Genomic DNA, 16,168 nt, shown 5'->3' with positions numbered 1-16,168 from the left:
TCCTGGGGCAGCTCTGTGCGAGGGGGACGGATCCTGCCTGGCTGGAAGAGAGAGGCAGCCCTAGGGTGGTACCAAGCATGGGGATGCATCAGCCCCAGGCATGCTATGAGGAGATGTCAGGCTTGGCTGAGCATCTCCCCTGGCCAGCATCATCCCTGAACATCTCCCCTAGCCAGCATCATTCCTGTTCTGCTCTGCATTCAGTCATTGGATTCAGGAGAACATTCAAAGCATGCTGCCCTTCAGCCTCTGCCTGTTGCCTTTCCTCTCTGCCTTTCTGTAGGGCAGAAAGTGTCCTCCTTGCCCACAATGAGCCGGTGTCCTCATGCCCTGAGCCCCCTCAGAGCAGCGCCCACAGCCTTCAGCCGAGCAGGGCCCTGGCTGCCACCCCACCAGCACCTCTGCTCCAGCAGAGCTATTTTCAGCCACAGCCCTGAGGGTGTGGGAGCCACAACCCTGACCCTGCCGGAGCTGGGGAGACAGCCGGGAGCTGCGTACTGGGCACCCCACTCTGGGGACACCATACCCTGACCCCATGGTGGTGATGTCCCCACCACTAAGACTGGGGTGTCCACAAGCACCCACCCACCCACTCACTGACCCCAGCATGGGACCTCACCTCCCTTACCTGGCCAGGGGATGTCCCTGGCGCTGGGACCAAAGATGCTCTCCTGCTGCGCTGGGGATGAGGATGAAGCCAAGCTGTGGTCACCAGTGCTTGGTGGTCCTGCTGGTCCTCCAGGACACCCCTGCTCCTGCTGCTCGCTCCAACCCGTGCTGGGCTCCAGACCAGATGCCAAGGTCCAGCGTGGGACAGCAGCTATTTCTGGCTGAGAAAGGGGGCAGAGCGGGGCTGACCCTTGGGATTGGGATCTGTCACCCTGCATGGAGCAGGGATGGCCCCTGGGGACAGGGATCTGTCACCCTGACATGGAGCAGGGATGGCCCCTGGGGACAGGGACCTGTCACCCTGCACAGAATAGGGATGATCCTTGGGGATGATGCTGTCAACCCAGCACAGAGCAGGGATGACCCCTGGGGAGCGGGATACTGTCACCCTGCATGGAGCAGGGCTGGCCCTTGGGGACTAGGATGGTGTCCATGCAGCAGCAGCAGGAGGTGACCATGTGCCACATGTGCGCAGGCCACCCTGGAACAGATCAGAGCCAGGCCGGTGGGATAACAGCAGTTTATTTCCAAGTTGGATATACACGTGTGTGGCGAAGGCAGGTTGTGGCTGGTGAAGCAACGGGAGCTGTGTCCTGAGCAGGACAAGCTGCAGAGATGGGAGCAGGGATAGGCTGTCTCTGACAACACGTCCTGGGGAAAGGGAAGGGGTGACAAGGGCTCCCTGAACAGGGAACGTGCCACAGCCCCACCAGCACAAATGCATCCTTTCTTAGTGCGTGTCTCATGAGCACTGAGGCTGTATGCTCTGCATGGGTACTGCTGGTCTCTGCTGTAGCATCCCCTGATATCCCAACCAGCTCCTGCTCACCCTCGGCTGGGGACAAGTGCTTTGGGCACCCATTGCCCCCCCTGGGCACCACTGCTGTGTCCAGGCTCTGCCACGTGTCCACCCTGACACCCTCCTGTCCCCATCACCCATCCAGAACCTCCCTCTGGCACTGCTGCCCTTAGGGGCCTCTGCCTGCGTCCAGCCCCTTGCAGGGCTCCCCATGGGGACACCATGTCCCCAAGACACTCTCATCATCACCTCCTGCACCTGCACCTCCTCCAAACCCTCTGAAACCTGTACCGCTTCCTTCAGCCCCCATAGACCCACATGCCCTCCCAAAGCCCCCGCTGCCACAGTGCCCACAGATCCCCTTGTGTCCTTCCATCCCACAGGGATGGGGACAGGGATTGACTGAGGCTGGGGATAGGGACAGTGACTGGTTACAGGATGCGGCTGAGCCTCTTTGGCTGGGCAGGGTCTCAGGGCACCTTGACGTGGCAATAAATATCTTTGGCTCTCTTTTTGGTCACCAGGGAAGGATTTGGGGGAATTTCTTTGAGGAAGGTTTAAAAGTAAAACCAAAAGAAATAAAGAACTAGGAGGGGGACGGGGAGCTGAAATAAAAACTAACTTTTCGTTCCCCAAATCTGGTTTCAATTGAAACCAGGCAGGGAGAGGGGGCACAACCAGCCCAGGAAAGCAAAGCTGTTGTGACACCCTTGGTGACACCTTTGCATGGGGACAGTGGACCACCGAGCCCATCCCCATCCTGGCTATGGGGCATGGTCTGCAGAGGGAAAGGGCTGTGCTCCCCCTGCTCCCGCTCTGCTGCTGACCACGCAGTCCTGCCCCGAAAGGTTAGGGTGTAAAAATAGAGCGTGGCCATGGGCTGACGGTAGGTAGGAGATACCCGACCCCGCTGGCACGACGAGGGGGCCTCGGCAGCCCCACAGGGGAGGGGGGACACCGGGATTTGGGGACCTGAGCCCCGAGGGTTGATGTGTACCCGGTGGGGCCAGACCTGGTGCTGGTGGGGCTGGGGAGAGGGCGGCCTGGCCGGGGCTGGCTGGTTTAGGGCAGCCCCCCCGTCTTCATCCTTATGCTGCCGGTCCAGCCCCGCGGGCAGAGGTTGAAGCTGTGGATGCCGGGGCTCTTGGTCCCCGAGTCTTCGGAGTCAAGGGAGACGTCCGAGTCCGTCGGGGATCGGGACGTGCAGCGCTTGGCCACGGCCCGTGCGCCCACCAGGGGGGATGGCAGCGGGCTCTTGGGGCTGGGGGACAGCCCAGGGACGGGACACGGGGCCGTGCTGGGTGGCAGCAGGAGCCGGCGACCCTCTGCCCATGCGGCTCGGGGCATCCCGGGGGACACACAGAACTGAGGGCTCTCAGCCCGGGGTGATCGCAGGGGGCTCTTGCGAGTGGTTGAGGGGCTCCCCATCGCGCTGCCGGCAGCCTGCAGAGCCGGGGCCCGGCACCCCTCCATCCGTGCCGGCCGCGGGGACTGGGGCAGGCTGGGGGGGCCGGCGGGGATGGGGGTGAAGGGCCGGGAGCCCTCCGGCCCCACGGCTTTGGGAGAGGAGCTCTTCCTCCGGGCGGCGTTGATGATGTTCCTGGCGAGCCGCGCCTGCATCTGCCGGCTGGCCCGCGGGTCGGCGTCCTGCCGCAGCGGCGACAGCGACCGCTCGCTCCACGGAGGGGACATGGGGGGTCCCTCGTCCAGCTCGGGCACCGAGGCAGGGCTGGCCCAGCCGTCCAGGCTGCCCGTGCGCCGCGCCAGCCGCGGGGTCCATGTGGGTGATGCGGGGAGGGATGTTCGCCTTTCCTGGAGGGACAGAGAGCGGGTTAATGCTCGGAGAATGAAGGTGAAAGAGAAGAGAGACAAGGGCAGGATTGGTGCAGGGCAAGCTTCATGCATTACACTCCCTGCAAGGGCTCCCCAAAGATGCCTCTGCATCCCTCATCATCCCAGGAGCAGGCTGAGCCTGCAATCAGTGATCCTTGACCAAACTATGATCCAGGACCTCTCACTACCTGCAGCATCCTAAAGCCTCCTCCAGGTTCATCACCCAGTAGCTGCTCCCCAGCCGGCAGGAAAGAGAAGAGCCAGGTCTGACAGCGCAGAGTGTATTCAGAAAGAGGGGGAAACAAAGGAAAACACAGGAGAAATGAAAGCACAGTCAAAAGGCAGCTCAGTACCGCAGGGAGCGCAGTGAGAGCGAGGGATGGGCAGAGGCACAGCTGGACCAGGGGCTGAGCATCACCCAGCACCCTGCCTCCGCCCGGCACATGCCTGGCTCCCGGCTGCACAGGGACCCTGCAGCATCCCGGTCCCAGCACCATGGGGCTCCGCTGTTCCCCCGGGGATGTGGCTCTTCGTCCACAGCGTGGAAGCAAACGAGAATAGATCCCGAAGGAGCAGCAACAGAGACAGGAGCAGGCACAGTGAGGCGAAAAGGCGGTGCGTCCCCTCCGGGTTTGCTTTGGTAGGAGGCGATAGGAGCCGGCAGGAGAGAGAGGCTGCGGGTGAGCGGGCAGAGCCAGGCTGCGAGAGCTGGAAAGGCAGGAGGCGAGGGAAGGATGGACGCAGCCAGAGATGTGATGCTTCATACAGCTTCCAGGCAAGAGAAGAGAGAAAGCGCCGGTGGCCCCACGGGATGTGCAGGCTCCCGATGGCTCTTTGGAATCCTGTGGGCTTTACACCCCGACCTCTGCCACCTTCCCAGGACCCCTCTGCTCCCATTACACCGGGAGCTCGGCAGCGCCTGTCTCACCACTGTCCCAGCACTGCAGCCTCCCAGCTACTTCTATGTCTTTTTTCCCCACTTTTAGTGGTTGGTTCAGCTTTTGGCAGCCCCGTGTGCAGTTAAGGGAGGACTCGGCCAGAGGAGAGAAGCCCAAAACTCCCGTATTTTCCTCTCCGCCACCATTACTTGTAGTACAAAGAAGGTTTCCACACCTGCGGCTCGATGCCGGCATTCCTGGTGGAGTAGGAGGGCCGGGGTGCCTGGAATCCTGCCTTTGCCCGGGGCGGCAGCAGGCGGCATGGGGAGGCCAGCAGCACCTCGGCCGGGGCTCCGGGGCCAGGGAAGGGGTTGGAGGTGGTTTGGCCAGCGCTGGGCATGGCAGAGGGATGCCAAACAGGGGAAGGAGGCAATGGAGAGGTTGGGCAGGAGGCTTGCTGTGAGTAGGGATAGGCATCGGGAAGAGAGGGTCTGGGTGGAGGCATCTCCTGGGGCATGGACCTTGTTGGTGACTTGGATGGGGAGAGGATGAAGAGTGAAGACTGGAGCTGGTAGGGCTGGTGCTTGGAGATCTCCAGCTCCTTCTGGGAGACCTCATTCTCCATCAGGTTGCCGCTGTACAGAGATGTTGGGGGGGTTTTGGAGGATCTGGAGGGACTCTTGGGGGGGTGTCTGGAGATCATGGGTGACAGGCAAGCATTGGCATCGTACTTCCAGGAGGGAGGCAGGGACATGGTGGGTGATGGGGACCGCAGCAGCTCAGGCTGTGAGGGAGCATTGATGATGAACTTCTCCATCCTGGACTGCCGGCGGGCAAAGAGCTCGGCTCCCTTCCCTCTCGCTTCAGTGAGGTTGTGGCTGGGCTGTGGCTTCGGCTTGGGCTTGATGGTGGGAGACTTGAGGCAGGAGGACCACGCCGGAGCATCATCCGCCGGCAGGAGGTGCTGCCCGCCCCTGGCCGTGCTGTTGGGGACAAAGTTGGCAGCTTCAGCCCCGAGGGCAAAGGGCTCATCCTCAGCACCGGGCTCCCCCTGCTCCTTCTGCTTCTTCCTGCTGTCCGCACTCTGAACCAGGTCCAGTAGAAAGGGGTTGGGACCCAGCTTCGGCTTCTCAACAAAGGTGAACATGGGCTTCTTGCCGGTTCTCCTGGCAGCCGACTGCTCCAGGATTCCTGTTTTAGGCAGGGGGTTCGGCCCGCTCCCCCCGCAGCCCATGGGGGGACCTGGCAGCATCTTCTGCTCCTGCTGGGGATACAGGGCTGAATAGGCAGGAGGTGAGCGGACACGGGTGAGCGGCGGGGGGCTGCTCAGGGTCTCTGCATAGGTGGGTGGTGGGGGCACCTCGGTGGCTGGGCGTCCCTCCGCGGGCTGGCTGCTGGTGGGGGACGCCTGGGTGCCGAAGGGTCTGGCTGTTCGGTTCTTCACCGGGTTGGGCTTGGCCAGGGTGAGATGGACCTCATAGTACTGCCGGCCCTGAGCCCCGTTGTGCTGCTGGCCGGCAGAGGATGCTGTTCCTGTGGCTGTCCCTGCTGGTGCGCTGGGCACCTCGCCGGGCACCTCGCCATCCTTCCCCTCTTCGGGGCTCCGCGGAAGGCCAAGAGCCGCCGTGCTCGGCCCCGCAGGGGCTGCCGCATCCCCGAGCGACACTGCCCCGCTCTCCATCCCGCTGGCTGCCCGCTCCTGCACGCCGTTGGTGGCAGCCGATGCCATGTTCTCCTTCAGGTAGATGCTAAGCGGGACTTGCTGGGCTTCAGCCGGCGGATCCCTGCATGGGGACGCATTTGCCTGCAGCCCGCCTGATGGGGTGCCCGGCACCAGCTTCACCCCCTGCCCTTCGGCTTCCTCCATGGCTGCCGGCCGGGGCGCGGGGCTCAGCGGCTGCCCCGCGGCATGCCCGGCCCCAGAGAGCCCGTCGACGCGCTGCTTGCGGCGGTTAAAGAGCAGGACGCCCTTGGAGCTGGGGCCGGGCGCCGTGGTGAGCTGCGCCGCGATCCGCCGGCTCCGAGCCTTCGCCTCCTTCAGCTCCTTCTCGGAGAGGCTGGCGCTGCGGGACAGACCTGGGCAGAGGGGATAAAGGGTTAGGGGGACTAAGACGGAATGCGGGTCTCAGCCTTCCCCAGCCAGGACCCGCAGCTCTTCCTCCAGGTATCCCCCAGCATCCCAACCCCTTCCCTGACAACGGGTGATGCTCCGGGGCTGGGGTACACAGAAATATCACAATCCAGGGGTGATGGGAACCCACTGCAGCTCTCACTGGGATGCTGAGCTGCAGCTCTGCAGACTGAGGGAACAGACAGCAAAGCTCAAGGGCATGCAGGACCTTTCCTCTCTTCCCACCTTGTATTTCAACTGGGCTCTGTGCATCCACCGCAGTGACCCCATGGGAAAGGAATTTCTCCCAGGGCTCCAGCATGTCTCATGTTGCAGCTCACACGGTTTTGGCCCCCGGCTCGAAGAGGCAACAGGCAGGGAAGGGGCCAATGCGTGTCCCCCCTACCAGCCTCTCGCCCCTAATCCCGGAACTCTCAGCCCGGAGCGGGCAGGAAAGCAAACCTAGCACCAGCGGGGAGATGCCATCCCACCATCACCTCATGGCAAGGCTGGTGGCCAGCCCCACCTGGGGACGGATTTAAGGAGCAACACGAGATGGCAGCAGCAGACAGAGGCTGTACAGATCCTGACCCGCCGGACACACGCAAGGAGCCAACTTCATGCCTTAAGAGCCTATGCAAGTGCTAAAAGCAAAGTGTTACAAGCCCGGTGAAAGCCGCGCAGGGAGCAGCAGGAGTACCGCTGAGCTTCTCGTGTGCTGGCCAAAAGGTCATGGCACCAGCCCTTCCCAAAGGCCAAAAAGGATGTAGAGCTGCCGGGAACACATTTTCTCAGGGTGAGCCATTTCCTACGATCTCGCCCGTGGGAAGGGCAGCATTCCCGGCCCTGCCGAGCCCACTGCTCGGGAGCATCAGCATCACCCCAGTGCCCACCAAGGGTGCAGCCCGCTCCCCAAAGGCGCTGCTGGGATGGCTGTGATGGGGTGTCCCCACTCCGGCCCCGGCGGGGAGGTGGGTGGTGAGGGCCCCTTCCCTTCCCAACTCTTCCTTTATTCTCTTCCTTCATGTGTTTCTCATTTTCTTGCCTTCTGTGCCGCTTGGGAGCCTTCCAGGATATTTTCAGCAGTGGCTCAGCCTACCAGCGAGGGAAGGGATGGATGACTAAGCCAAATCCTTCCAGCAAGCCCACAGTAAAGCAGGAGGTCTGTGCAAGCTGGGCATCTCTTCTTCCTCACCCTTCATCCCTCCCACCTCCTTCTGCACCCAGCAAGTCCCTGCCCTGACCCCAGCATCGCTAAGGCATGCAGGATGGCCCTGCCTCACTGGAGAGGAGGAGGATAAGGGTGAATGAAGCATTCAGGCTGCCAAATAGGAGGGGTTTGGCTGGGCATGGAGGAGGAGGGGCAGAGATGCCAATGGAAACTCTCCCCTGGAGAGGCAAGGAGAGCCGAGGAGCCGTCCCGCGGCAGCAGCATCCCCTTTAGCGCCCGGCATTGTTTAACGCCCCGTTCCTATTTGCTTTGGCGGCGGCACAGAGCGGGGCCGCGGTTTCCTCCGGGTGCGCTGGCTGGAGGGCGGCCAGCGCCGCGGCTCCTGCTCCATGGGGTCGCCCTCGCCGCCTTTATCTCCGAAGCGGAGCAGAACCAGGGCCAAGGAGCCGTTGAGAAACCAGCCACAGGCTCCAGCTGTCTGCAGCCTGCGTGCTCCGAGCCCAGCATCCCGCTTCCTCAGAGGCCCGGGCCGCCTAAGAAGGCGAGATCTCAGCGGAGCCATTTCGCAGCCTCTCGCTCTTGCTACTGCCTTTTAACAGCAACCGAGGGGCCCTGGAGGATCTCCTCCATGCTGGAGGGATGATTCAGCTCTTGGCCAGCCCGTTCCTGCCTGGACAAGCCACCGGATACAGTCCTGTATAGCCGGGACCAGCGCCAGGATTTGTCCCACAGATTTTGCTCCCTGGTACCCCCATCCCTGTTCCCCCATCTCTCTGGGCCAGGGTGTGCTGCAGGGTGGGAGCCCCCCACCTGAAATTTCCTGCCTGGCACCCATTCCCAGCATCACCTCACAGCCCCCTATCCTCTATGCAATTCCAGCAGCTCCTCTGCCCCTGCCCTCCTGGTACCCACCATTCCCGGGATGCTCCACCTGATCCTGCTGGAACTGAATCCCTCAGGATACTAAATGGGGATAAGAATTGCTCTTCACACCCAACTTTTATCGCACGGATGGAGAGCACCGAATCCTCCAGCAGGACAGGAAATTACAGAGCACACCCTGCACACTGCCCTGCGCTCAGCTGCACAGACAGACGACGGACAGACCCTGCAGCCCTGCAACCGGCTCTGCAGGTACCACTGCAAATGGGGCTCATCATCTATCGACCAGGGGTGTCATATCATCCACAGGCAAAGGACAGGGACCACCTCCCTCCCCTCTCTGCTCCAGCCTGAGCCATGGGATGAGGTTATTCAACCTGGTGTGAAAGCCTTTAGCCATCTCCCACCATAGGCTGAGGGGTCCCGTCCCTGGCAGCACCCCCCCTGGCCACAGGGAACATCCCTGCATCCTTCCCCAGCATCCCAAGCCATGCAGGGACTCCCAGAAAGGCTCTGGATGGGTGCTTCCCCCAGTCCCAGGCAGGAAGAAGCTGAACACACTAAGAACATGGAGATGCTGAGGAGGAGGAGGAGGGTTGTGGGGCTGAAGGCAGCTTGAGGAGCACAGGGAGGAGGTGAAAGCAGTTATGTGCAGCCAAGGGGCTCACAAGGCACTGGAAACTGGCTTCCGCCCATTAACATGAGTCCAGTCCAAAATCCAAAGGGTGACTGGCTCTTCTCTCGCTCTTCCACTCTTCCTTCCTTCCTTCCCACGCCTCACACTGGCTCACCACCACGCCACCCTTCGGGAAGGAAGCGTCTCCCCTCTCCAAATGTCCCAGCTTCCAAGAACAATGAATCCAGTCCCACCAGCCCTCTCCACTGCTGCATCCCTGCACTGGGAGTCCTCTGCGGTCCAGGGATTCCAGGGAAGGAGATGCTCCATGTTTCCCACAAGGCCCCTGGGCTCCCAGCACATGTGAGCTGAGCCAACAGCCCCTGAGCACTTCAGCTCCAGCCAGAGGGGCCTTTAGATCCCTATCTATATATTTATACAGGCATTTGCTCCGTAGGTTTCCTGTTGCTCCAAAGGTGACTTTCAGCAACATCCCCCAAGCGCAGGGCTTAACAGCTTCTTACTGAGCTGTCAGTCATCCTTCCAGCAGCACGTTCTGTGCTTTCCTCTCCAGAGCGAGGATGATGAAGGTGATGAAAAGCAGTTTTGTTGCTCTCCCCTCCTGGCCAGATGAGGGGGAAAAAAATCCCTTCCAGCTCAGCTTTCCATGCAAAGGATGGGTTTCCCTGCATAGCGCCACTGCAAAGCATCTGAAGTCCAGCCAGCAAAGGCTGGAGACACCATCTGACCCCAAAGGATGGTGAACAATGTATTAGGCCCTGCCTGTGGCCCATCCTGCCCTGCCATGGACTCCAAGAGCTGGAATGGGATGAGGATTTGGCTCCAAGCTGTAGGGAAAGGAGATGCCCCAGGGCTCTCTGAGCTGACAGATTCAGTGTACATTGCTGGCCTTGATGTGGCCGGGATGTCACAAGAAGAAAAGCAGTGATTTGGAAGCTGTCACCTTGCAGTGGGTGGCTGTGAGCACAGGCCATGGTGGTGAGTCCTTGTATGGAGAAGCCAAGAGGTAACAGAGTCCTGGTGGGGCAGGGGGGATGCAACAGGCTGTGAAATCTTGGACTCCAGGACCTTCAGGTTGGGCTCTATCCCTGCCCTGCTCCCAGTTTGGATGCTCATGGCTGCATCCATCCCAGTGCTGCAGCCCACCTTGGCCAGCTCATAGGCTGATGTTCAAGATGTCCCACTGGACAACCCGCCAGCCCCAAGGCTGTCCGTTGCCCTGCAGAGCATGGACCAGAACCCCCAGATCCACCTTCACACAGTGCAGCAGCCGCCTTCCATAACCAGCAGGTGCTTCTCCTGCTTTTCCAGCATTTCTTGGGCTGCTGTGGATGATCCCAAACAGTGCCTTTTGCTGGCAAAATCCCACTGGCAAACCCAAGAATTAAACAAAGACAAGCCCCATCTCCAGAGGGACACAGGCTCTGTGTCATCTCCCTGCCATGAACCCACACACACATCTACAGCCAGCAGTGCTGGAGAGGGGGAATCCAGTGTTTTCACCCAAACATTGAGGGCTTTGGACACCGAGGAAATGGAAGCAGGTTTTTTGGCAGAGAAGCCAGCTGGCCTTTTGCCCCAGCTACAGCTGTGCAGGGCTTTTGCTAGGCGCACTAATTCACACACATTTAAATCTGAGCTTCCCTCCAGCTCCCAGAGTTATCCCGAATAATCTGCTGCTAGGAAAACAAGGAGGGTAGCACAGGCAGGCAGCCGAGCCAGCCAGGAACAGATCCGATTCAAACATATGGGTAAAACCATGACCATTTTCCGCCTCATTCGCAGCTTCCAACCCTCCATTTAAAACCTCCATGAAGTTTCTATCCGTGCTGGCCCTGAAAGTCTCCATCTGAAGCAGTGGGTGCCTTGGTGGGAGCAACCTCCCCTGCCTGGCAGGATGCACCGTGCTGGGGCCTCTCTTCATGGGTGCCTTTGCCAGTGACAGAATCTGGCACAGCGAGAAAATCCGATGCGGTTGCAAGTTTTCCCTGCGCTCTGCTCGCGAGGGCTTTGCTGGATTTGGAGCTCTTTGCCTCCCCACACTCCTGCTGGCTCACAGCTGTGCCCCTGCTTTGCTCAGCACCCAAATCCTGCTAAAAGTAGTCCTGTGGCTCTCATCTCCTACTCCCATCCAGGGACTGGGGAGTAAAGGCTGCCCCTGCCGCAGCCCCATTGCCCCCCAGGGCATGCCAAGCCCAAGGAGCAGCCCCAGCCCTGCTATATCTGTGCTGGGGAAAAAGAGGCTGCTGCTATTGCAAAAGCAGAGGCAGCACCTTCCCCCAGCCAGACTAAATTAAGCTTTTAGCTTTGCAGAAGGAGGCTGGAGCTGGGCAGATCTTCTCCAGGCTCCCCTGCCTTCCATCCACCTTGAGTGCAGCAGAGCCAGCACATCCCATGGCCGGGTACCACAGGACCCTATCCCTCCTGGCAAGTGAGTTCTACCCCATCAGTGCTCGGACTCGCTGTGACACATCCCAGGCTGCAGGGTGACAGCCCCATCGGGCTGGTGCCACAAGCCAGAGGCAGTGGCCTGGAGAGAGAAGGTCATCCGGATCGGCTGAACGGAGCGGGCAGGGAGCAGGATGAAACGGGGCCTTCGCCTGTCCCTTGCACAACCCGTAAGGGATCCATCCCGCTGGCTGTGCCAAGCCGGAGGGACAGACCTCGTGTCTCCAGCACAGGGTGGCACAGCCAAGGGAGATCACGTCCCCCGTCACGGGGGACAGGGGACAGTGCAATGGGAAGACGCTCTGCAGAGCTGGGAGCTGCGACCCTGCTGAGCCCCGGGGGAGACCCCTACGTCCCTTCACATCCCCCCGCTGTGCCCCCCACGCCGGATCCCCGGGTGTGGACAGAGGGAACCGACCCCCGCCAGGCTCATCTATAGAGAGGAACCCCCCTCTGTCCTGCTCTCCCCGCAGCTCCACTCGCCTGCCCTTCGCCCACCATCAGCACCCACGGGGGGGGGTTGGACATGCACTCCGGGACCCCCATGCACCCTCCATGCACCTCCCCAGTGCACCCCCATGCACTGCCAGCCGCCGGCAGCCCCGGACATCCCCACATCCCTGCACTCCCCCTGCACTCCCACCTGCTCCCCGCTTCCTTACGGGCACCCCTCGCCCCCTCCCGGTACCTGCCCCCGTCCCCCCCCCAGCCTCCCAGCCCCGGCCGGGGGCAGCCGCCGCCTCCCCAGTCCCGGCCCTACCCGCGGTGCCGGTGCCGCCGCCGCCCCTCGCAGCCCGACTGCACCGGGGAGGAGGCGGCGGGCAGGAAAGTTGCGGCAGCTCCGCCCTCGGAGCGGGCCCGGGGGGGGGCGGCGGGCGGGGGCAGGGGCCGGGGGTGGCGGGTCCCGCTGGTCCTGCCCCTGCCCGCCCCGCCCGCCCGACCGGACGGGACGGGTCCCTCCTCCCCGGCGGCACCGGCTGCCCCCCGCGGCCCTGCTCCGCCGCTGCCCGTCCCGGGTGGGTCTGCCCTGAGCCGGCTGCCGGGTGAGAGCAGCCGGAGCATCCCCTTACCCAGCCCGGGCAGCCCCTGATCCCAGCAAGGGCACCCTCCTTATCCCACCCTGAGGCACCCCCTTTCCCAGCCCTGTACATTCCCTTCATCTCATGCCGGGGAACCCCCCTTATCCCATCCGGGGAAACCCCCTTTCCCAGCCTTGTGCATTCCCCTCATCCCATCCTGGGGCATTCCCCTTTCCCAGTCTTCACCCCATTCCCTCTTCCTGGCATTGCTGGGGACCTGCAGCACTCCACGTTTCAAGCAGGGCAGCAGGGCCTCCCCTTGCTGCCAGTTTCCCCACTGCATAAAGGGTTTGGGGCACTGGGAGCAGGGCAAAACCCCAGTCCTGGTGTCACCACCTTGGGGACACCCTGGGATCCAAGAGCCCTCTGCTCCCTGTGACAAGGGGATCACAGCCCCGGGTTTGGAGCCAGCATCATCACCTGCTTCACTGCCCTGCAGAGCTCCTGGGTGCTGCTGCGGATGGGACCAGCCTCACCCCCTTCCCGGCCTGTCCACACCACAGGATGAGCTCTTGGCTTCATTTTCTGCCTAATTTCCTTTTCTTCCAGCCCCTCTTTGCTTTTTTGTGCTTTTCTGGTTTTTGAGGGAGGCTGGCGCTGGCCCGGCAGCCCCCGGGGAGCAAACCCTGCCGTGTATTTGCACACCAGACAGAGAAACCAGTCCTGCCTCCTGCATCTTCCCATCCCTGCCTCTACCCGGGGCTCCTGCAGCCTGCCCTGAGAGGTGCCAACCAGCCCGGGCCGCTGTGCCGGATATTTGGGAGCAGCCAGCCTGGCCTTGGGCTGCTGGATGGGGACCAAAGGGGCACATGGGACCCGCCTGGGTGGGTCTGCACTGCTCGGGGGGCACCTGCTTGGCTCCCAGCTCTCAGGGCCACCCCTGCATGATTCTGGGTGCAGATGGATGTGCCTCTTTCTCTGACATGGCATGGGGGTTCTTGTTCCTCAGCCATGTAAGGAGAAGAGAAGCAAATCCCTAGCACACCCCATGGGTGCTCCTGCAAGCACCCTGCTGCAGAGGCAGCCCTGATGCTGATGCCATGAGCTGATGCTGCATGGTGACTTGCCTTTCCCTCCCTCCTCTGCTGCCCCCCCTGCTCTGATCCAAACCTCTCCTTTGCAACCCTGTAGGGTTTTGAGGAGATCCCATCCCTGCTCCCAGCACTCAGGACCCTCAGTGACATCCTGCCCGGAGGCTCTGGAAAGTCTGACGGGTGCCGCAGGCAGTGGCTGGTGGTGATCTCACTTCGGAGGGGGAGGAAACGGGACAAACTCTTTCCAACAAACCTGTGGAGTTACTTTAAAATTCCAGGCTGGCAGCAAAAGCGCTGGATGGAGGCGAGGGGTAGGAAAACGCTGAGCCTGGACACAGTCAGGCCTGACCTTTCCCCACCGCAGACCTGCCATCCCAGCGCACAGTGAGGAATGGGAAGACTATTTGGATCCATCTGGTTTGTGTGCTGAGCCCTGAAACACAACACTCGTGCGGCAAAGGGAGCTGCTGGGGCAGCAGGGAGCCAAACGGCTTGGCTGCGCTTCACAGCCCTTCTCCCATGCAGGGAGCTGCTGGGTTTTGAGGGTGTCTGATACCCTAAAAAGGCAGGGGATGGATTTTGTACACCAGGTTCATGTCGAGCATCCCCATCCCTCCCTGTGGTGGGGGTTGCTTGGGAAAAAGCAGGCTGTGCGCAGGGCAGCCGCATCCGATACAGCATCCCATGGGGACAGTGACACACCGGCCCTGGCGCCGCATGGCAGCCGAGATAACAGCTGGGCAGGAGCAAAATAGACAGAAGGGTGGAAGCAGGGTGTAAAAATGGGTCTGATGCCTGTAAGAGGATGGGTCTGCCACGGGGGGGATGGTCCAGGCATGGGAGCAGCCACACTAACACTGGGTATGTGCCTGTGTTTGTGTCACCAGGGCTGAAGGGACAGTCAGGGGTGGAGAGGAATGGCTGTGAAACAAGGCTGTGATGGCAGAGAGCATTGTAGGGAGCAACCGGCCCGAAATAAAGTGCTTAGTTTCTAACCCAGGGGCTGAAAGAGAGATGGCTCCAAGCCATGCAATGAATGCTTGGTCATCCCCACCCCAGCGGAACAGGGAGAGGAGTCCCTGTCCCATGCAGCACCCCAGGAGCCGGCTCTGATCCCCCTGTTTTGGCAGGTTCCTCCCAAGCCCCGTGACCAGGTGAGGGAAGGGAATCCCACCCCATCCGTGCCCCACTCTGGGTTCAGTTGAGTTCTTGGAGACCGCAGGAACCCTCCCGCTGCCTTCCCACCCCCCTCCTGAGAAAAGCCACAGATTCCTCCTATTTTTAAGGCCACAGAGATCATCTCAAGCTAAAACAGTTCCAGGGCTCAGCCGGGAGCCTGGGACCTCGAACCCAGTGGATGTCCTGCCTTGGGAAGAGCTGGGTGTTCCCAGCACTGTGCCAGGAGCATGCAGTGCTCTTTGGGATGGGGAGCATGGCCAAAGGGGGTTTCTCTTACCCGCTTTCCTCGGCTTGCTGGCGGGCTGGATGAGGACCCGTTGGATCTTCACCACTTTCCACTCCTGGCTGGGGTTGGTTGGGGGGCTGGTTGCTGCAGGGGGCACCTCTGGGGCAGAGCTGGGGCATTTTGGGGGGGCTGCAGGTTCAGCTGCCAAGGCCAAGCTGCTGCCATCCAACAAGGGACCCATCGTGTCTCCATTGAGCCCCTCGGGCTTCCCTCCCTGTGGTCCCATCCATCCCTCCTGCTCGACGGGCTCGGAGGCAGGAGCATCCCGGAGCTGATGGCATCTCTGCACCCCTCTGCTCCCCATCTCCTGCCAGCAAATGGTGTCCCCCTGGATGTCCCCCTCTGCTGTGCCACAGACACAGGGGTTATGTGCAGTCTGGCCGGGCTGGGTGTGCAGGCAGGGCTGCTGGAGCCTTGCCTTCAGCATCGTTGCTGCTTTCTTGTACTGGCACTTTCAAACCCGCTCTACATGGCCAGGGGGGTGGCTCCTCCCCAGCAGCATCCCTCAGACCATGGGCAGCATTCCAAAGAAGACGGACACGTGCTCGGGGCTTTACTCCTCAGGAGGACCAGGCACGATGCCACGGAAGCAGTCAGCTTTTGGAGATCCAGATGCAGGGACCTGCCCAAGGGAGAGCCAGTAGCAAGGAGGATTTTGCAGAAATTTCTCTTTTCCAGGCAGGCAGAGGTGCAGTGTCCAAGGACCTGTGCAATGGGAAGAGGGAGCATTGAGGATGCTTGGGCATGCACTGATTTCTTCTGGACACAGCCACTGGGGTGGCTCCCGGCATCCCCAGCCTGGGATGCATGAGGAAGAACCCCCTGAGATGCAAACACCCCTTAAAAGCTCATTTGGAAATGCCTCCCACCCCAGCACCCTCATCCATCCATCCTCATCCTGGGGACAGCACCCAGGGCTGGACCCCTGTGCCCAGCTCCCTTTGCTTGTGCAGTTTGTGCAGACACCCCACTTGGTGGCCAGCACTGGGGCCAGCTGCTGCTTACAAGGTAGGAGCATTCAGGGTGAGCCCCATGGCTCCCACCTCCATCCTGCTGGAAACAGCAGTTCCCAGCATCCAGCTAACAAATCTGTCCCTAACCATGGAGTGACTCAGGCAGTGCCGGGACAAGCGCAGACAGACCTGCTTCCCTTGTGCCGGGTG

General features: G+C 61.4%; 1 protein-coding gene across 1 annotated transcript; it reads right to left on the bottom strand.

Annotated features, from left to right (window-relative positions):
- Positions 1–2,530: 2,530 nt before the first annotated feature.
- Positions 2,531–15,432, bottom strand: SYNPO (synaptopodin; the record flags this gene model as incomplete). The annotated part of the gene is made up of 3 exons (XM_080627255.1): positions 2,531–3,280; positions 4,415–6,255; positions 14,997–15,432. 3 exons carry the CDS (start codon positions 15,430–15,432, stop codon positions 2,531–2,533), a joined length of 3,027 nt encoding a protein of 1,008 aa, XP_080483381.1.
- Positions 15,433–16,168: the final 736 nt, after the last annotated feature.

This window comes from Psittacula echo, assembly GCF_963264785.1.
Source record: "Psittacula echo genome assembly, chromosome: 11".
NCBI classification, from domain to species: Eukaryota; Metazoa; Chordata; class Aves; order Psittaciformes; family Psittacidae; genus Psittacula; species Psittacula echo.
The sequence above is the reverse complement of the archived record's forward strand: the minus strand, read 5'-3'. Positions and strand labels throughout refer to the sequence as shown.